At 46.7% G+C, this 21,849-nt stretch overlaps 1 protein-coding gene across 2 annotated transcripts in view; it reads left to right on the plus strand.

Annotated features, from left to right (window-relative positions):
- Window positions 1–1,236: 1,236 nt before the first annotated feature.
- Window positions 1,237–21,849, plus strand: part of DBT (dihydrolipoamide branched chain transacylase E2) — a 51,773-nt gene continuing 31,160 nt past the window's right edge. The window contains exons 1-3 of one of the 2 annotated variants that reach the window (XM_004614653.2): window positions 1,237–1,358; window positions 10,038–10,161; window positions 16,086–16,161. In XM_004614653.2, coding sequence (XP_004614710.2) covers window positions 1,308–1,358; window positions 10,038–10,161; window positions 16,086–16,161 — 251 coding nt within the window. In that variant the 5' untranslated portion in view covers window positions 1,237–1,307. Of the gene's footprint in view, window positions 1,359–10,037; window positions 10,162–16,085; window positions 16,162–21,849 lie in introns of those variants that run through there. The other variant, XM_055146175.1, reaches the window with a different exon arrangement.

The following is a 21,849-nucleotide window of genomic DNA, read 5'->3' on the forward strand; positions in this document are numbered from 1 at the left end:
TTTCCTCCACACCTCTGGTAGCAAATGCACAGAGCACTACCCTCCAAAAATCAAGCCAAAACAAAAAACCTGAATAAAACAAAAGCAATGCATTTGAATAGTATTAATGTGTCTGTAAAACACCTGATTTCTTTCCTATCCACTCATCTTCAATGTAAAGATTTATTTACTTGGTTCTTTTGGTTTTGGTGTTCAGGTGCTGGAAGGGGGGCGGGATGGGGGCTCCCCGTGGGTCCTGGGCGCGCCTGCTAGACAATCTCTCCCGCTCCTCCACGTGAAGGGCTTGTAAAGTCGCCTTTGTTCCCATTCCCGGCCCCCCTCAGCAATTCCTGTGCAGATTTTCATTATCGTGTAAAAGGCAGACGTCATCCTGGATATTACTAGAAATGTTTCCCAATTACTAGAGTTTAGATTCACTACCGAAGCTCTATTTTCTTTACCAGTTCCAATTGACCTGAATTTGACATTTGTTGCATAAGCAGGGCAGCAATGCAGGAAATCTTTTCTTATAAGAATAAAAGGTGGTGTCCATAGTATGCTTGTTTTAGACATAAGGTAAACCTGTTCCTCTCCCACGGGGGCGGGGGCTGGAGCGACAGCACAGGGGGTAGAGCGTTTGCCATGCACGCGGAGAACCCAGGTTCGATTCCCTGCATCCCATGTGGTCCCCCGAACACGGCCAGGAGCAACTCCTGAGTGCATGAGCTTGGAGTAACCCCTGTGCATCGCCGGGTGTGACCCAAGAAGAAAAGGGGAAAAAAACCACCACTTTAATAGGAAGAAGAAAAGCCAGTCACTGGGAAGTAGAGACTTGTGACTCAGCTAGTGGCCCGTAGCCCTGGAGCAAAGTTTAGAAATGTCTAGGTTTCTGTAATCAGGGTAGCTACAGTAAGAACTGAACGAAGGATGTCTATTTACTCAGCCCTCGGGCGTCAGGCCCCCCAGGCTAGGCGCTCTCCCCAGTGCTACCTGTCCTCTCCTTCCCACCGCAGGAAACAAGAGGCCCCGGTCTCCGGGACAGACACGGGTGCGGCAGCGCCTTGCCCAACTCGGTCCCGAATGAAACCCCTTTGCCCTCCTGCCCACTTTCTGCCCCCTCCGGAAAGCCCGTTTTCCAGCTCGCCGGGCCGGCCACCCCCTGGGGCTAGGCGCAGGCCCCGCCTCGCGCCCTGATTGGCTGTCCGGGGGGAGGCGCGTTTCCCGGCTCGCCATTGGCCGCCCCGGGGGAGGCGCGTTTCCCGGCTCGGGATTGGTCGGCGCGCGGAGGCGGCTCCGGGCCGCGGGGCCGCGGTCATTTCCGGGCTGCCATGGCCGCGGTGCGAGTGCTGAGGACCTGGGGCCGGAGCGCCGGGCGGCTGGTGAGTGGGGCCGAGCAGCCGTGCGGGGGCGGCCGGCCGGGGCTGCGCGGGGCCGGCGGGACGGAGCGTGCGGGGCCCGGGCCGGATAGGCCACCCCTGCGCTCCGGGGACGCGTCCGCCGCGGTGTCCTCGCGCCCGAACCCCGGTGTCCCCGCACCTAGGTGTCCCGCACCCTGGAGTCTCCGCAGCCCGTGTCCCTGCACCCCAGGTGTCTTGCACCCCGTGTCCCTGCACCCCAGGTGTCCCGCACCCAGGTGTTCCCCACCCCGGTGTCCCGCACCCCAGATATCCCGCATCCCAGGTGTCCCCGAACCCAGGTGTCCCGCACCCCGATGTCCCCCACCCTGGTATCCCCCATCCCAGGTGTCCCCCACCCCGGTGTCCCCGCACCCCAGGTGTCCCCGCACCCTGGTGTGTGATCTGGGTGGAGACTGACCCTCCTTCACCGTCCGTGGCCCTTTCCCAAGCTTTCCAACGCTGGTCCCTTTCCCGTAAGTTGGGGCGAGTTGCCCACCCAGGGGAGAGGTTCAGACAGAGCACAGGGCCTTGTCTCCCGGGGGACCCGCTCCTGGGGCCACTCCTTCTCTTGTCCAGCATCACTTTCCTCCCACCCTTTACATCACCAGCGTTGCGACCCCCCACCTTCTCCCCTGCAATTCCCCCACTCAGGCGGAAACTCAACCCAGCGATCGTGCTGCAGGTTTTTATTTCTGGGTCCCCTCCTCCCAGGTTGGTGCCACAGTGACCTATCTCTGGCCTTATACACGCCCCCCCCCCCAGTGAAATGAAATCATTTTTATTTAGAGTTTACAGAAGTTAGAGGAATGTGAGAGAATCTGTTCCTGAGAGGTCTTGGGAGCGCTGGAACCATAGTACAGTGGGCAGGGCAAGTGCATGGGTCACCAGGCTCGACCCTCCACAGCCCATATGGTCCCCCAGGCCCCACCAGGAGTGAGTCCTGAGCACTGCCAGGTGTCTGCTCCTCCTCCATCCCCCCAAAAGAAAAGAGAATGTGGGTTTCTACCGAGTAGAAAAAGCCCTTAAGAACCCCGCAAGAGACTACTGAGTACCAGGTACTGTGCTGTGTCTCCAGGGCCTCGCTGGGCCTGGGGGATGGGAATACGGGAAGGATAGACACCACCCTATACTCAGGGGGAGAGGCAGGGATTAACCAAGAAATTACAGCGCAGTAAGGAAAGTGCTGGGTGGATTAATGGCACCGAAACTGGGAAACAGGATGGGCCTTGGAGGGCAAAGAAGAGTTACTAGATGATACCCCATAATTCCACATTTGCACCTTTCTGGTATTGACCCTCTTTTTTTGGTGTGTGGTAGGGGTTTGGGCCACACCCAGCTGTGCTTACTCCTGGTTCTGGGCTCTGGGAACCATACATGGTGCCAAGAATTGAATCTGGCTGAGCTGTGAGTAAGGCAAGTGCTCTACCCACTGTACTATCCTCTTGAAAGCTCTTCATCCTCAACCTCTTTTTTTCTATTTGTTTCTTTTTTTTTTTTCTTTCTGAATCACACCCGGCGATGCACAGGGGTTACTCCTGGTTCATGTACTCAGGAATCACTCCTGGCGGTGCTCAGGGGACCATATGGGATGCCGGGGATTGAACCCGGGTCAGCCTCCCGCTAGGCAAGTGCCCTACCCGCTGTGCTATTGCTCCGGCCCTTCTGTCTGTTTCTTGGGCCACAACTAGTGGTGCTCAGGGCTTACTCCCAGTTCTGCACTCAAGCATCATTCCTGGTGGGGTTTGGGGGTCCATATGGGGGTGCCAGGGATTGGACCTGGGTCAGCAATGTGCAAGGCAAGCACCATATCTGCTGTCCGATGGCTCTGCCTTGCCCCTCATCCTTGACCTCTGATACTCTTAACAGTAACACTAACTTCTAAACTTCCGATACTCTTGACACTAATACTAACTTCTTCATTCATCTTTGGTCACTTCCGCCCAGCCTCTTCTCCACTGGTTTTCTTTTGGTGCTTAGGAGGCCCTAGGCCCCCTCCCAGCCCTTCTCTGCCAACCAGATGGCAGTTCAGTGTGGTGCTTCTTGGTCCTGAGGGACAGTGGGTGACCCGAGCCACTCCAGCAGTGCGCTCCAAGTGCCAGTGGATGAAACTGATCTTGGCCATTATCCCCGTGCTCTCTCCAGCACTTGTCCAGCTTTTAAATGTGGGTGTTTCTGGGGCTGGAGCCATAGCACAATGGGTAGAGCATTTGCCTTGCACGTGGCCACCCGGGTTTGATTCCCAGCATCCCATATGGTCTCCCGATCACTGCCAGGAGTAATCTGAGTGCATGAGCCAGGAGTAACCCCTGTGCATTGCTGGGTGTGACCCCAAAATTTAAAAAAAATTTAAAAAAATAAGTGTGGGTGTTTCTAAGTTGCTGACTTGGCCCTCCGTGCTTCTTGCATTTCCTGGCTTACCTCACCCACTGTTCTTGGTGGGGCAGGGGACTCGCACTCTGGCAATCAGGGGATAGTCCAGGCTCTGTGCTCAGGGGCCTGGGATTCGAACCACTGTCAGTTGGATGCAAGGCAAGTGCCTTCTTTTCTTTTTTTTGATTGTTGTTTTGGGTCACACTGGTGTTGCTCAGGGCTACTCCTTGCTCTGTGTTCAGAGTTCACTCCTGGCTATGCTCCAAGAACCAACCCCATGGGGTGCTGGGGATCAAACCCAGTTTGGCAGTGTACAAGGCAAACACTTAAAAACTTAGGGGGCTGCGATAGCACAGCAGATAGGGCATTTGCCTTGCACGTGGCTGACCCGGGTTCGATGCCCAGCATCTCATATGGTCCCCTGAGCACCGCCAGGGGTAATTCCTGAGTGCAGAGCCAGGAGTAACCCCTGTGCGTTGCCAAAAAGCAAAAAACAAAAACAAAAAACACCCAATAAAAACACACACAAAAAAAACAAATTAGTTTATTGCCCTGGCCCAAGTGCCTTAATTCTGTACCATCTCTCTGATCTTTACTTTTTAAAAAATTTACATGGCAAAATATGCATAATATGCATTTTATATTTACAGAAATTTCTATATGGAGCAGATTTTGTATGTCTCATTTACTATTGTTATATTGAATGCAATGGAACATAATATTTTGTGCATAATTTTGGATGAATAAATTCTCTTGAAAATTGATTTACTTTAAAAAAAAAATTTAGTTACCGCTTGTATGATGATTCCCAAAGTTTCCCTGAATCCCAGCCAGATGTACTCTAGACCCGTCCTTCTCTTACTGTCTGGAAATCTCCAGGTTATGTTAGGTGTATATTAGATGTTTTCCAACTAGAAGTAGTAGTAGCCCAACCAAGCCATAGGAAATTTAAGTTACTGTGTATCCAGAGTATCCCGAAGTTAGATGAGAGCTGGCATTGACTGATTCAGTGACTCATCATTCTCGGGGTTGTAATTTATGTCACTTGGCTTGTCCCTTATGGTCAGAGGAGGGCTGCTTCAGTGTCTTCGTGTTCAAGGCAGGACAGAGTAAGGAAGGTATCAGCCAAACCAGTTGCTAAAACCAGTGGCTGGAATCAAGTTTGATGGCCACAGCAAGTCCGAAACTTAGAAGAGCTAGACTGTCGCTTTCTCTCAGCTGTATCAGACTCTAGGCTCAAAAACATCATCCTCAAACCGTTTCTCCTGATTTGAGCCTCCAAATGACTCCAGATCTAGGCATTGAGCCCCAGCTGCAGACCTGCTGGCTTATCCTCAATGACTCTCTGCCTTGAGTCTTATGCCTCTCCAAGCCCGTGCTCTGCAGTGTAACCAGGGCGGTGGATAAAGTAAGGCACAGTTCTGAGACTCATTTGCTTACCTAAAATAGCACTCAGGAAAATATCCAAACTCCACTTATCTGGGACTTTCTAACTTCTCAAGCCTCCTTCAGTGACAAAAGTTTTTCAACCGGGCCAGAGAGATAGTAGAGAAGATAGTGAGGCGCTTGCTTGCCCTGCACGTAGTGTGACGAACTGGACTGTGACTCAAATCCCTGGCATCCCACACAGCCCTGTGATCATTACCAGGAGTCACTCTTGAGCACAGAGCCCAGAGTCATCCCTGAGCACTGCATGTATGGACCCCTACCCGCAATTTCTTTTTTAAATAAATATATAGTCTTTTTTTTTTTTTAATAGTTGGGACTAAAGAGATTAAGTCTAGGGGTTAAGGTGCTTGCCCTGCGCATGGCCAACCCTAGTTCAGATCCTCAGCACTGAATGTGGTATCTGAGCCCCACCAGGATGATCTCCAAGCACGGAGCAGGAGTAAGTCCTGAGCACCTACAGACAGCAACAGAAATGCTGTGAATCCTACTTTTGACTCTGATGCTTCCTTCACGATTATTGAACTCTATTAGAGTTCTTGAATACATTCAGTTAATTGAACACACACTATACTCTCTTTTGATTTCAGACCTTTGCACATGTATTTCTTCTGTTTTAAAGCCTCTTGCGTTACACTCCTATGGCCTGATCTGGGACACACCTACTCATCCCTGAATCACGCCTACTCCTTCACATCTGCAAGCTCACATCCTCTGAGTACATTTTTTTTTCCTCTTTGGGTCACACCCGGCAATGCACAGGGGTTACTCCTGGCTCTGAGCTCAGAAATTACTCCTGGCGGTGTAGGGGAACCATATGGGATGCTGGAACTCGAACCCAGGTTGGTTGCGTGCAAGGCAAACGCCCTACCCGCTGTGCTATCACTCCAGCCCCCCTCCCCCAGTACATTTTTCTGTAGCACTTCTTATTTCCACGTCATTACTTGTTTGCATGTCTTTATCTTTCATCACGTGGATTCATTCTAATGCAGAAAGAACTGCATGTTTTTTCTCATCCCTAGTTTCTGGCACAGATTACATTTCTCATTAAATGTTTGTTGAATTGCTCATTAAAAGTTCTGTTTGGAGGTCTGAAGAGATAGTATGGAGGCTATCACATGCCCTGCATGCAGCTGATCTTGGTTGACCCCAACACCACATAGTCTCCCAAGCACCACTGGGGACAACCCCCGAGTACCACTGTGTGTGTGTGTGTGTGTGTGTGTGTGTGTGTGTGTGTGTGTGTGTGCGCGCGCGCGCACTTCACGTGTAGGGGGTGAAAGGTAGTTTCCTAGCTGAAAATTGTCTTCTGTTACTTTTAATCCTTCTATATCTGTTTTAATCCTTCCATTTAGGGCTTCCTTTTGGCTCTGTGCTCACGGATCACTCCTGGCAAGGTAACCCACCACTTGGGGTGCTGGGGATTGAGCCCAACTTGCTGTTGGCCGCGCACAAGGCAAGCACCTTGGAGAGAGTTGGCTGGACTCTCTCGGGCCCTGTCTGTTGCTTTCTTATGCTTCTAATACTATCTCAAGGGACTAGCTTAGTTAAGGAACTAGCTTCTCTTACAGACTTCTCCTTGATTTACCTGTTAGATCTAACCAATCAACTAGGACTAGATTGAATTCCTAATCCCTGTTTTTTTAAAAAAAATATTCACAGCAGGTAGGGCGTTTGCCTTGCACTCGGCCAACCCGGGTTCGATTTCCAGCATCCCATATGGTCCCCTGAACACTGCCAAGAGTGATTCCTTAGTGCAAAGCCAGGAGTAACCCCTGTGCGTTGCCAGGTGTGACCACAAAAGCTAATAATAATAATAATAATAATAATAATAATAATAATTCATAGATGTATGAGTTCAATTTATTGTCATCGATAATTTGGTCCTTGAATTTCAAGTTGTTCCCTTTTGTAAATTTCATCAAGTCAGATCGGGCTGCCCAAGCTTTGGCAGACACGCTGGCCAAGCTGGCTGCAAACTCCTTTGTGCTATCTCTGCCTTGAAAGCACATTAGCACACGTTAATTACTTATGTCGGTTATGCAAGACCTAGTTGAACCTTCCTCCAGGAAACCTTTGAAAAGATGCACGTTTTAACGGCTTATTAACTATACTTATTAAAAAGTTTAGAGTGTGGGGCTGGAAAGATGGTATAGTGGCTGAGGCACTTGCCTTGCACACGGCCGATTCTCAGCATCCCATGTGGTCCCCGAGCACCACTAAGAGTAATGAGAGCAGAGTCAGGAGTAGCCCTCAGCATTGTTGGCGGTGGCAAAAACAAAATTTTAGAGTGCAGACTTGAGAGTGAATGTGTATGCGTAATGTGTGCTTATTAGTCCAACTAGTTGTGAAGTCTCTGAAAGCAGGGATTATTTTTCCTCCTGATAGCAATGGAATTTGATACCAAGAGTCTGGGCTTTCGAGCCATGTTTATTCAGCTTCAGAGCTGAATTTTTTCCGTTCATTTGCTGTGTGACCTTGTACAAGTTATTTCACTAGCTTTTTCTTGTGTTAAAGCAGTGGTGAGATATGAAGTAGTGGTGAGATACAATGCTTGTAAGTCCTTCAAAATACACTGGGAACATAGTAAAGTCTTTTTTGATAAATGTTAAGCTTGGTAGTTTGTCTTTCTTATATTAATAGCTCCTCAGTAAAAGTTGAAGGTAGAATCTTCTAGTAGTTGAATTTCCCTTCAGAGTTTTTAAAAATAGGAACTCTTTAAGTCAAAACGAAGCCATAGAATTTACAGTCTCGTTAAACGTTCCTGATGTTTCTTCCTGAGAAAGCAGAAACTGGTTTACCCTTTGCAGTATCTTGTTGACCCAGAGCCAGGGTTGAAGGAGTTGAAGGAGAAAGGAAGGGCAAAGGAAACCGGCTTGTTTGCAGGAGAGAATTGTTTCACTCTTTGTTAAGTGGGAAGCTATCAATTTCAGTCATTAGAGTGAACTTCATGTTCTCTAAATGTCAACATCAATGAAAATTAAATACAGATATTGTAAAGATCTGTGGCTTTCGGATCATCTCTTACCATACACTGAGGATGATGTTTCCGATCAGTTGTGTTGTGGGAAAGGAGCCTTTAGCTCTCTGCCTGCGGGAATAAGTAACGGGGTCCAGGACATCTCCTTCCTGGCCCGACGGACTGAGCACGGGTGTAGCTCCCCAAACTGGGGTTCGATCCCCAGCACCGTGAGGTTCCCTAGAGGGTTGGCAGCAGTCCTCTGACAGAGGCCCCCCACACACAGGGTGTGGCCCCAAACAAAAACACACAAAACAGATGAGGAAAACTTAGAAATGAACGTGAACAGCATATGAGTTTTAATGTATTAGTCCTGTCAGTCAGCTTCCCGCACACTCTTGGTTCAAGTGCTCACAGTCGCACTCTCTGAGGGCAGGACACAGCAGACAGTAGCGCCGTAGTGATGGCACTCAGCTGAGGCTGCTGCCCGGATGGAGCCTCGGCCTCATGCCCGCCAGGCCAACCTGGGCTCACTGGAGAGCCACCCAAGCCCCGGTTTGACTTCGAGTCGTCACTCCCATGCTCAGGGACCGTGGCTTGCACCCTGGCCTCCATGGGGAGAGCGGCACCCCGCCTGCGGAGCCCTCTCCTGTCCCCTGTGGTGAGTTCTGCAGCCATGTTTTGCCTTTTGTTTTGGGCTCACTATTTTTTTTTAATTTATTCTTTTATTGAATCGCCATGTGGAAAGTTACAAAGTTTTCAGGTTTAAGTCTCAGTTATACAATGCTCGAACACCCATCCCTTCACCAGTGCACATATTCCACCACCAAGAATCACGGTATACCTCCCCCCTCCCCCCCCACTTGGGCTCACATTTTAGTGCTCACTTCTGGTTCTGTGCTGGAGTGGGGTGGGGGCCGGGCTTCTGTGGGTGAAGCAGCTGCTCCAGCACGTGACCTGTTTCCTTGGCCCCGGGACCTGTTATGAGTTTGTCTCAGGAACCCTTTCATGGCTCAGGTGTACCTACTAGCTGCCGTGCTTGCGTGTATGAAGACATCGCCGAGATCACTTTCATAAGGAGGGGGCTGGGAAGGGAGAACTTGCCTTGCACATAGCAGACCTGGTTCTACCCGGCACCCCATAGGGCTCCCTAAGCACACTGGGTATATCCCCAAAGCAAATAAATAAAAATGAATTAAAATCACTTTCCTAAGGAAATAATAAGCTCATGAATAAGTCTGACGCTAGAGATTATACCACGGAATGTTTTCTGTGTGCTCTGTTTCGGATCCTTCAGCTTTCTCAGAAACAAATCCTGAAGGTGCTGGAGCGACAGTACAGTGGGTAGAGTGCTTGCCTTACACACGGCCGACCTGAGTTTGATCTCTGGCACCCAGTATGATGCCCTGAGCCCTTCCAGAAGTGAGTGATCCCAGAGCACAGAGTCAGGAGTAAGCCCCAAGTGTGGCTCAGAACCCCCCAAACAAACAATAATAACAGGGATGGAGAGATAGCACAGCAAGTAGGGCGTTTGCCTTGCACACGGCCAACCCGGGTTCGATTCCCAGCATCCCATATGGTCCTCCGAGCACCACCAGGAGTAATTCCTGAGTGCAAAGCCAGGAGTGATCCCTGTGCATCGCTGGGTGTGACCCAAAAAGCAAAAAAAAAAACCAAAAAAAAAACACACCAAATAATACTAACAAATAATATTGAAGAAATAATCCCTATATGTGTTATTGATACCAAATATCTGATTTGGCGCTTAAATAATTCAGTTGTTTATATTGAAATGATTGTTCTGTGTTGAGAATCAATTCTGCATTTACTTACTGAGATACATATTAAGGTAATTTATAAAAACTTTCTTACTTTCTCATCTCTAGATTTGTATTCACTACTTCCAAACACGTAGTAATATTCATATTTTGAAGCCGAAGTATGTGTGCTTCTTTGGTTATCCTTCACTCAAGTATAGTCATCCACGCCGGTTGCTACAAACAACTGCTGGTAAGTAAAATCTCAAAATTACCAGTTTAAAATGATTTTCATAAAGAAATCTTGTTTTGTATCATATTTTGAACTTTTTGTTCAAGAAATTGAGATTTATCAAAAGTAAAAAAAAAAAAAATTGCCTTTTTATTTTCAGCCTGCCCAACCTATTTCTTTACCATCTTGTTCTCTTTGCACCCTACTTTTCACCCCATAGTACTTACGTCTGTGTTCCGCTTGGCCTTGTGTTCATTTACCAACTCACCCAAGTGCAGAGTCCAGCACTGGCACTGTTCCCTGGTCGGCGTAATAGGCTGTGTCCTGAACCTGCTGTCATTACAGTTTGACAGATGAGGCACTCTAGATGTCACCTTGGGGCGAGGTGACAGAATTAGCCTGAGGTACTCTCAGTAGAAAGGTCCCTGACTACCTTTCCCCCAGTATTTTCTACTCTGTAAAGAACTTGGAACTTTATCAGATTGATCAAGGACACCAAAATGTTTTTTTTTTTAATTGAATCACTGTGAGATACAGTTACAAAGCTTTCATGTTTGAGTTCCTGTCATACATTGATCAAACACCCATCCCTCTACCAGTGCACATTCCCCACCACCAATATCCCTAGTATCCACCCCCCATCCCAATCCCCCTGCCTCTATGGCAGACAGTTTCCCCCAGACTCACTCTCTACTTTTGGGCATTATGGTTTGCAATACAGATACTGAGAGGTTATCACGTTTGGTCCTTTATCTACTTTCAGCACACATCTCCCATCTCAAACCATCCCTCCAACCATCATTGACTTAGTGATCCCTTCTCTATTCCATCTGCCTTCTCCCCCCGCTCATGAGGCAGGCTTCAACTATGGGGCAATATTCCTGGCCCTTGTATCTACTGTCCTTGGGTGTCAGCCTCATGTGATGTTACCTTACACTCTACAAATGAGTGCAGTCCCTCTATGTCTGTCCCTCTCTTTCTGACTCATTTCACTTAGCATGATACTCTCCATGTTTATCCATTTATAAGAAAATTTCATGACTTCATCTCTCCTAATAGCTGCATAGTATTCCATTGCGTAGATGTACCAAAGTTTCTTTAACCAGTCATCTGTTCTCGGGCACTCAGGTTGTTTCCAGATTCTGGCTATTATGAACAGTGCTGCAATGAATATACAGGTGCAGATATCGTTTCTACTCTGCCTTTTTGCACCTTCAGGATATATTCCCAGAAGTGGCTTTGTGGGATCATATGCAAGCTCAATTTCTAGTTCTTTAAGGAATGCCCATATTGTTTTCCAAAAAGGCCGAATCAGTCGGCATTCCCACCAAAAATGAAAGAGAGTTCCTTTCTCCCTACATCCACACCAGCATGGTTGTTCTTGTTCTTTTTGATGTGTGCCAGTCTCTGCAAAACATGTTTTCTAATGTACTATATAGTATTGTGACAAAGAACCCTAGATTTTGTTTTAAACGTCTTTAAACTTTTGACAGATTCTTAGGTTGGATTAGAAGTAGGGTAGGTAGTTCCAGGCAGATTCAAACCCTTAGATCAGCCACCTCTTGCAGACTTTTTTGAACGTTATCATTTGTTGTGCTCAGGCTTACCCCTGGCTCTGCACTCAGGGATCAATCCCAACAGGGTTCTGGGGACTGTATGTGGTGCGGGGGGTTGGATTTGGGTTGGTTACATCAAAGGCAAGCGCCCTACCCAGTGTCCTATCAGGCCTCCCTTCTGTACCTTATATTCATCATCTGTACATCATCTTCCATGATATCCGAACAAGTATAAACCTTACCTTTGCCTTTTTGTTTTGTTTTGGTGCTATACTCCACATTGCTCAGGACTTCCTCCTGGCATTGTTCTTAGGGGTCACTACCGGCAGCTTGAAGGACATGTGGTGCCGGGGATCAAACCAGAATTGAAGGACCTTGCATATAGCTGACCTGTGTTCGATTCTTGGCACCCTGTTTGGTCCCTGAGAACCATCAGGAGTGATTCCCGAAGGCACAGCCAGGACTAACCGCTGAGCACACTCGGTTATGACCCCCAAACAAAAACAAACAAACAAACAAAACACAGTTTGTGCATGCAAAGCAAGCATCTTACCCCCCATTATCCCTCTGGCCCCATTTTTGCTATTTTAAAAAGAATTTCTGTTTTCAAAAGTTGATTTTCTTTTTTCTCAAAGAATATTTAAGTAGAAAAACCTAGCTTTCCTGTATTAGTCCATAATGATGAACTTGGGGTTCTTTGATCTACTAGTTACTAGGTGTGTAACATTACTCATGGTATAGTGAAAATAATTCTTTAAGCACAGACATTTATGTCCATGTACGATGCGTTGACACATTGCTCCTGGTGCTTAGAATATACCCTTTTCATATATTCCCAAACTCAGTAGAGCTCAGAGACCCAGAGGCATCCTGATTCCTCACACTGGAGTGATTATCTAGGGCCAGAGAAAATACAGGGGCCAGGGCACTTGCCTCGTATGTGGCCAGCCAGATTCCCCTCCCCCCACCCCCACTACCAAGTGCTGAACACAGCTAGGTGTGGCCCAATTCCACCCCCGTGCAAAATAAAGTGATTAGCAAGATTTATTATTTATTTACATTTTTTGGGGGGTGGTTTAGGCCACATACAGCAGTGCTTAGGGATTACTCCTGGCTCTGCACTGGAGTTCTGGCAGGGAGACCGTATGGGTACCGGGCTTTGAACATAGGTCCGCTGTGTGCAGGGCAAGAGCCTTACCCGCTGTACTATTACAAAGATAGTAAGTCCATACTTCATTTTCTCTTCTGTGGTAGTCTTGTTTTTTTCTACCCTTCCCCAGCCAATAAGACTTCTGCTCAGTTAACTGTTGCTAAAAAACACCAACACACACATGCACACGTACACTACCTAGTGGATTTAAACTACAGTGATTTATTCACTGTCACTGTATCACTGTCCTCCCATTGCTCATTGATTTGCTCGAGTGGGCACCAAGTAACGTCTCCATTGTGAGACTTGTTGTTACTGTTTTGGGCATATCCAATACGCCATGGGGAGTTTGCCAGGCTCTGCTGTGCGGGCGGGATACTCTCGGTAGCTTGCTGGGCTCTCCAAGAGGAGCGGAGGAATCGAACCCAAGTCGGCCGTGTGCAAGGCAAACACCCTACCCGCTGTGCTATCACTCCAGCCCACTACAGTGATTTATTATTTCTCAAAATTCTGGGAGTTGACTGGGTAGTTCGTCTGCTGGTTCTAACTTACTTCACTACATGCCTTTATGCTGCTAAGATCATCTGGACTGAAAAATCTGAAATGTCCCCCCTCACTGTGCTGGCAGCTGCTGCCCTCTTTTTATCTGGAGCGTCTTTCTTCGCTGGCAGATGGTCTGTCCCGCCCTCCACCAGACAGATCAGCTTCTTTCCATGGGACTCTCGAGGCAGCGCTCCAGGAGGAAGTAGGTAGGAGCTGCAAGAGCTTTTCAGGCGTGAGAGTTTCACAACTTTCCTAGTGCGCTGTCCTATTGTTCACAAGTCATGGTTCAATGAGTTTAAGTGGTGGTGAAATAGACGCTGCCTCATATGGAGGCCGCAGTGCAAAACCAGAGATTGTATTTCACATCTGGCCACTGCAACCACCTCACCTCATCATGACACCTTTACGTTTTTTAAAAACTAGGTTGATTTCTTGCCCCATGTTGTATCTTTTTCCATAGAAAACTGTTGATGATTCTCCACACCGTCTTTCCACGGAGATAGTCATGTTCTGCACGTGCTGATCCTTGTGTAATGTAGCTTTACGTAAAGGTGCCGTAGTGTGTTTACTTGCTATTTCTTTGCTTTCTTAGTTCCCAGTTCTTCATTCGACCTCCTTCATAAGTATACTTTTGTTGGTAGTGGGGCAGAGGCATGGCAGGGGTTTGTTCTTCACCTGGCCATACTCAGGGACTAATCCTGACTCTATTCAGTGGGACTTTCTTGGGGGTTAGGGGGCTGGGGTGGGGCATTATATGGACTGGGGATCAAACCAAGTTGGCCGCATGCAAAGCAAGCAGCCCAAACCCTGTGTTCTTCTCTCCAGCCCTATGATGACCATCCTCTGGGTCCCTTCCTGCTTCCTCTGCGAAACTCTTATCTTTAGATAAGGCTTTCTGTTTTCTCAGGGAAACCAGTCTTAAACTAGAATTGTTGAGTTAAGGATTTGGGCATTTTTAGGACCTCTGATTCTTGATGTCAAGTAGCAGATGTTCAGGACTTACTCCTGGCTCTGTGCTCAGGGATCCCTCCTCGGGGCTTGGGGGTCTGTATTGGTGCCAGGTCAGCGTGTTGGAGACAAACACCTTAACCCACTGTGCTCTCTCTCTTACCCCATATTTTTTAAAAAAGGTTTCAGTTAATACTATAAGCAACTGGGTGGGGAATTGAGAAGAAACAGTACCTCCATGTAAAAATGTTGGGGCCAGAGTGATAGTACAGCAGGTAAAGCGTTTGCCTTGCATGCGACTGACCCGGGTTTAATCCCCAGCACCTCATGCCGTTCCCTAAGCCCTTCCAGGAGTAATTCCTGAGTGCAGAGCCGGGGTAATCTCTGAGCATTGCTGGGTGTGTGTCCCTCAAAAAATTGGGGTGTGCTGGAGTAATAGTACAGTAGGTAGGGAACTTGCCTCTGCACACAGCTGACCTGGGTTTTACCCTGGCATCCCATAAGGCGCCCCAAGCACAGGTAGGAGTGAACCTTGAGTGCAGAGTCAGGAATAAACCCTGAGCACCTCCAGGTGTGGTCAAAAAACAAACAAAATGATCTGGAGGCTAGAGAGATAATTTAAAAGGCTTTGCATGCAGCTGCCCCTTGATCAAGTCTGGTACCACGTGGTCCCCTGATCACAACTGGGAGTGACCCCTTAACTGTAATTTGTAACCCAGAAAAGGGAGAAGGGACATTATTTTGTATTTTACAAGTACTAAGTCATATTAAAAAATATAGGGCTGGGGCTCAGTGATAGAACTTGTTTTTGGTGTGTAAAGGGCTCTGAGTTTAGTCCCTGAGATCACTACTTCCTTCTTTGACGAAGAAAATGTTACTGTATTCATCTACTTGTGTATTTTATACACAGTTTTGAATAATAGCAGTCTAAAACTAGATGAACGATCTTTTTTGTTTTTTCGTTCACTTTTTGGGTCACACCCAGCGATGCTCAGGAGTTACTCCTGGCTCCACACTCAGGAATTACTCCTGGCGGTACTTGGGGGGCTATATGGGATGTCGAGAATTGAACTCAGGTCAGCAAGGCAAACGCTCTACCTGCTGTACTATCCTGTGCATCGCTGACCGTTCATCTAGTTTTAGACTGCTATTTTTCAAAACTATGTAATTTTTTTAAAAGAACTTTTTTTTTTTCTTTCTGGATCACAGCCAGCATGCACGGGGATTACTCCTGGCTTTGCACTCAGGAATTACTCCTGGCGGTGCTCAGGGCTACCATATGGGATGCTGGGAATTAAACCCGGGTTGGCCACATTCAAGGCAAATGCCCTACCCGCTGTACTCTTACTCCAGCCCCTTTAAAAGAACTTTATTTTGCAGTCTTTTTGTTTATTGTGTGTGGTATTTGGGAGATATCCTGCCTCTGTGCTCAGGGCTTGCTCTCAGGGGTGCGTGGGTGCCATGTGGTACTGGGATAGAATCTGGACCTCCTGCATAAGAGTATACACTCTACCCATTGAGCTATCTCTTGGGTCCCGAGAACACTATTTTTGTTGAAAAACATAAGTTCTATGGCAATGACAATAGGTCTGTGTCATTAAATATGTTAGTTATTTTTTTCAAAATTATTAAATGCTTTTTATTAATAAAAGAATTATTTATGCCTCTGTGAATACTTTCTAATTTTATATGTAAAAGTATGGGTCATGCATTATATTTTCAACATGTTTTTCTTATTTGCTTTGAAGCGCTGCAGGGACAGATTGTCCAGTTCAAACTCTCGGACATCGGGGAAGGGATAAGAGAAGTAACTGTTAAAGAATGGTAAGTTATCCTCAACTTTTGTTATGTAAACATAAAAATTATGTACAAGTGGCCGAGATCTATTTAAATTGGGAGAGTTCTTTATATAACACATAATACTTTTTCAAAGGTAAACTACTGGTGTTGATAATATACTGGTAAGGTTATTCATTATACATCATGAAGTTTTCTTCTGTGAAAAGTGTTATGAATTTCCTGTCAGTGGCCCAGGAGATAGTCCAGGGGCTATGGTGCTTGTCTCGCACGTGGCCAGGCCTGGTCCAATCTTTTGCGCTGCATCTGGTCCCCTGAGCACCTCTAGGAGTTATCCTTGAGCACAGAGCCAGGAACAACAAGCTCTGAACACAGCCAGGAGTGGCCCCAAAACCAAAGAAATTAAAAAAAAAAAAAACCCACAGCAAACCATTCCTTTGACTGCCCTCCCTCACTTCAACTAAAAAAAGAGAGAAAAATAAAGGACTAAAATATGTTCAGTTGAGATGCCCTGTGTTGTGAGTAGCATCTGATGTGTAAACGTAGAACCCCTTCCAAACTGTTTATATATTTTTTATTATAGTGCATGTTACGATTGAACATAGGGCCTCACAATGCAGGGCACATGCGCTACCACTGCACTGCATTCTGGCTCTCCCGAACTATTTAAAAATCACCCTGTACGTGAGCTTTCTCTCCTGGAGAGGGCTCCATGCTCTGGAGAGCACGATCTGCCTGCAAAGGTGAGGACACCACATGATCCCCCAGGTCACGACACACCCCCAGGAATGGCTCCCAAATATTGAGGGTCCCACCTGGTCCAACAGAGCAAAGAACTGCCAGTGTGATGGGCTAACCATTGCTGTACCTATATTTTTAGGAAAGGTTATACCAAAAGGCTAAAATCAGTTGGGCCAGAGTGATAGTACGGTGGTCCTGGCATTGCCTTGCATGTGGCCACCCTGGGTTTGATCATTGGCATCCCAGATGGTCCCCAGAGCTCCGCTGGAAGTGATCCCCGAGCGAAGGGCCAGCAGTCAGCCCTGAGCCTCTCCTGGTGTTGCCCAAAAACAAAAAACAGAACCAACGGGCTTGAGTCAAAAATAACTCTTAAAGAGGTTTTAAAATGTTCAAAAAAGGTCTTGGAACATAAGAAAAACCCCTCTACTACCTTAGCTGTATTTTTCTGCATGCTTTCTTTCAATTTCTGGGGAAAAGATGCAGTAATCTAGGGTGTTTAAATGATTTGGTGGGGGTTTGGAGTGCTATGGATCAAAATCAGAGGGCCTCATACATGCAGGGTATGCGTGCTACTGGTGAGTCACATATCTGGCCTGTTTAAGTATTATTATTATTATTATTTTAAATGTAAGAGTACTCCTGTTTATTCAGCCACTGATTAAGCTGACTGAAGTGGTCATGAATTCCACGTTACTATTTTTTTTTAAAGTTTTTTTTAGGGGCCAGAGCGATAGCACAGCGGGTAGGGCGTTTGCCTTGCACGCGGCCGACCCAGGTTCGATCCCCGGCATCCCATATGGTCCCCCAAGCACTGCCAGGGGTAATTCCTGAGTTCAAAGCCAGGAGTAACCCCTGAGCATTGCTGGGTGTGACCCAAAAAGCAAAAAAAAAAAAAAAAAAAAAAGTTTTTTTTATTGAATGTCCATAAGATAGACCAAAGCTGTTCATGATTGGGTTTCAGTTATGCAGTGACCCAGCACCCATCCCCCCACCAGTGCACATTTTCCACCACCAATGTTCCCTGGTTCCCTCCCACCACCCTCCAACACCCCACCCCCAGCCTCCCTCTGGCAGGCACTTTTCTTCTTTCTTTCTCCTTTTCCTTTTGTGCATTATGGTTTGCAGTGCAGGTGCTAAGAGGTCATCGTGTTTGTTCACGGCATTCAGTATTTTTATCAGGATAGTAAAGCTGTGTAGCTTTTTAACTGGGTGGCTGTTTTGGGGTGTAGATGTGACTGCTGGGGCTTCTGGAAGTTCAGGGAGGTGGGAGGAGGTAGCCCACCCCGACCCCCGAGAAAGCCTGGAGCTTTCAGTCACAAGACCTGCAGACCTAAATTTTGAACAGATTATATCTCCATGAGGTCTCTCCCGAGATGGAGAGACCTATTTAATTTTTAAGAGTTTCCCAAAGTAACAGATAAATAAGTTGCTCTTTCACTGTGGTTTCATAGTGTTGAGGATCCCTCCCCCTTTTAACTCAGTTTTGTGGCCACACCCAGGCACCAGTGCTCAGGAGTTGCTCCTGGCTCTGCACTGAGGAATCCCTCCTGGTGAGCCGAGGGTACCAAATGGAATGCTGGGAACTGAACCCGGGTCGGCTGTGTGCAAGGCAAATGCCCTACCCGCTCTGTCCCACTTGGGAGGTCCTTTTAAGAATTGGTTCTTCTCCCCTGAACATTGTTCTTCTGCAGTTCTCTTGCCAGTACTTTTTAAGTGAGAAGAGAACTTCAGTAACACAGAAGACCCAGGCCAGAGCAGGGGCAGGAGTAAGCTCACAGTGCTGCTGGATAGGTACTTTAGAAACCAAATCAGAGAATCCGGACTGCGTGCATGCTTGCATGGGGATGTGCTCAGTGTGGGCTGCATGGGCTTTGGTCTCCACGTATGACATTATGAGTGACAGTGTGCTACACACACAGGCCATTGAAAGCATCAAGTGGAATAAAGAGAACATGCATTTGGAATCTGCGAAGAAATATGTACAGCTGTTATCAATTTTCCAAAACATCATTTTCCTTTTTCCAAAACCAACCCCGTGATTTATTTGTCTTCAAGTTTTTGCCACACCTGCCATGCTTGGTGGCACCTCCCATGTCTCTGTCTGGGGGCTCTTCGGGGCAGGGGCCTTGTGGAGCCAGGGGTCAACCCTGGGCCTGACTCGGAAGCTGCACTCAGCCCTTGAGTGCTTGCTCACTGTCCTGCTTTACTTTCCTTACTGCCGGAGAGTGGTGTTGGGTAGAACCCAGGGCCTCACCGATCTCAGTGATGTCCTACCATGGAGCCACATTTCTGACTCTAAGGCTGCTCTTTTTTTGATTTCAGAATATTTTTAAACAGTTATGGGGCGGGGTGTGTGTGGCACAAATGATCATATAGTGGACAGGGCCTTTGGCTTGCAAATGGCCAACCCGGGTTGGATCCCTGGCTTCCCGTATGGTCCCCCAAGCACCACCAAGGGGTAATTCCTCAGTGCAGAGCCTTGAGAGTAACCCCTGAGCATCACCAGGTGTGGCCCCAAAACAAAAGCAAAACTGTTGTTGTTTGCTTTCAGTGCAGGGGATTAAGCCCAGGCCTCCTGGATGCAAAGCATGTGCGCCAGCCTTTTGAGCCCCTCTCTGGTGCCTGGTAACATTTCTTTTCTTCTTTCTTGTATTTGAAACACCATGATTTACTCTTCTATTTTTTGCTTGTTTGTTTTCGGTTTGGGGCCATACCTAGTTGTGCTCAGGTATTATGCTCATGTATTGCTCCGAAATTGTGCAGAACTTCTGCCTCTGCAACTCAGAGATGGCTCCTGGACGGTGCAGGACCATATGGGGTGCCTGGGGTCAAACTCAGGCCAACTGCATGCGAGACAAGGGCCCTGCCAGCTGTGCTGTCTCTCCAGCTACTGGAATACTATCCATGGTAGGGTCTCATGCATACATCGTCCTGCCTCCACTTCCTACCAGAGATCCGCTTCCCTCTACCATCGCCTTAGAGCCCCTCCCGACCACCCCCAGCTCTGGTGAATTTAGTTTAGCCACCCAGGCCTCAGGTTCTATTGTCCTTTAGTAGTTCTTTACCATCTGTCTCCCGGTTGCTCACCAGACCTGTCTGCATGGTATGGGGCTCTTCAGGCTCTTGAAAAAGATCATTTCACTCTAAATGAGTCTTTAAATAAGAAAGGAATCATTTGATTTATTTTTTTCAGAAGTCCTTTTAAGAATTTTTTTTTTAATTTTGTGTTTCTCCCTCAGACATAGTTTATGTAAATCTGAATTTTGAAAAACATTGTCTTACTGCAATTGGTAAAATACTAGAAAGCATAATTTAACTGAAGTCACTATTTTTGTATAAGAGACAGTTAATGCCCTGCCCTTTCTTAGTATTCACAAAAGAAAGTGTTTGACTATAGAAGGTAAATAAACTTAAGTTGTTTGTTTGTTTGTTTTGCTTTTTGGGTCACACCCGGCAATGCACAGGGGTTACTCCTGGTTCTACACTCAGGAATTACTCCTGGCGGTGCTCAGGGGACCATATGGGATGCTGGGATTCGAACCTGGGTCAGCCGCATGCAAGGCACATGCCCTACCCATTGTGCTGTCACTCCAGCCACTAAACTTAAGTTTTTGACAGAGTTCTAAACAGTTCTTTATGTGCTTTTGGATCTTATATATACTTTTGTATTAAAGTCCTTTGTCCGTAACTAGTCCAATTACTCCAGCTCTTTCAGTCTTTGCATACTGTCTTTCACAGTATGCACTTTCACTGTCTTTTTATTTCTACTCTACTTGTGTTTTAATTTAGAAAATGTCACGTACAATATAGGGTTTAAGGTTCTTTCTTTCATGCAGCTCATTCTGGTTTTCCCCCCATAACCACAGGGTTCCTTGAGCACAGAACTGAAAGTACTGTCAAATGGGTCCCCCACCCTCACCCCAAAGGATACATCTCTTATAGATAACATATAATTGGATTATTTGGGACTAGAGTGACGATACAGCTGGTAAGCTGTTTCCCTTGCACACAGCTGACCTGCACTCCAACATTTGGTCTCCCGAGCTTCACCAGGAGTGATCCTTGAGTTTAGAGCCAAGAGTCAGCCCTGAGCACTGAGAAATGTGGCCACAAAACAAAACAAAACAAAAAATATACAGTTGAATTATTTCATTTTTTTATTTGTTTGTTTGGAGGCCCACACTGGTTGTGTTCAGTGCTTACTTCTGGCTTTGTGCTCAAGAATTACTCCTGGCAGTAAACAGGGACCATGTGTGGTTCCTAGGATAGAACTCAAGTTGGCCACACACAAGGCAAGTGCCCTGTGGACTGTACTATCTCTTTGGCCCACTAGTTGGATAATTTTTAAAGTGCTTTCTGATAATCTCTGCTTTTTTATTGTGGCATTTAAACCACTTACATTTGATGTAGTTACAAATGAGGTAAGATTTTGTATTTGTTTTCTACATGTTTCATGTGGTTTCTATGGATTATTCTTCTATAGCATTCTTCTTTTGTGTAGAACTAGATGCTTTCCCCCTCTTTTTCCCCTACTTTTGGGCACACTTAGTGGCACTCACTGTTCAGTCCTGGCAGTGCTCATGGGGCCATATGTGTGCCAGCGATTAAATAGGGATTGACTACATGCAAGGCAAATGACTTAATCCCTGTACTATTTTTCTAACTTCAAACATATACTGAAAAGAAATATGCTGTTAAATGAAATATGCCATTTAATCTCCTTGCTTCATGTATATATGTATGTATATACATAATATACATATGTGTATATATATGTGTGTGTGTATATACATATATTTTGTTCTGTTGTTTGTGTTCCCACTGGCATACACAGACTATTCTTCTCCTAGGCTCAGAGGAGTGCTCCTGGTGGTACAGGGATCAGCCACATGCAAGCCATACATCCGAACCTTAACTTATATTTTTTGTGGGTTCTGTGGCATTGGAGATTGAACCCAGGCAGGATTCACATTC

Source organism: Sorex araneus, chromosome 8 (genome assembly GCF_027595985.1).
Source record: "Sorex araneus isolate mSorAra2 chromosome 8, mSorAra2.pri, whole genome shotgun sequence".
In the NCBI taxonomy this organism is placed as follows: domain Eukaryota; kingdom Metazoa; phylum Chordata; class Mammalia; order Eulipotyphla; family Soricidae; genus Sorex; species Sorex araneus.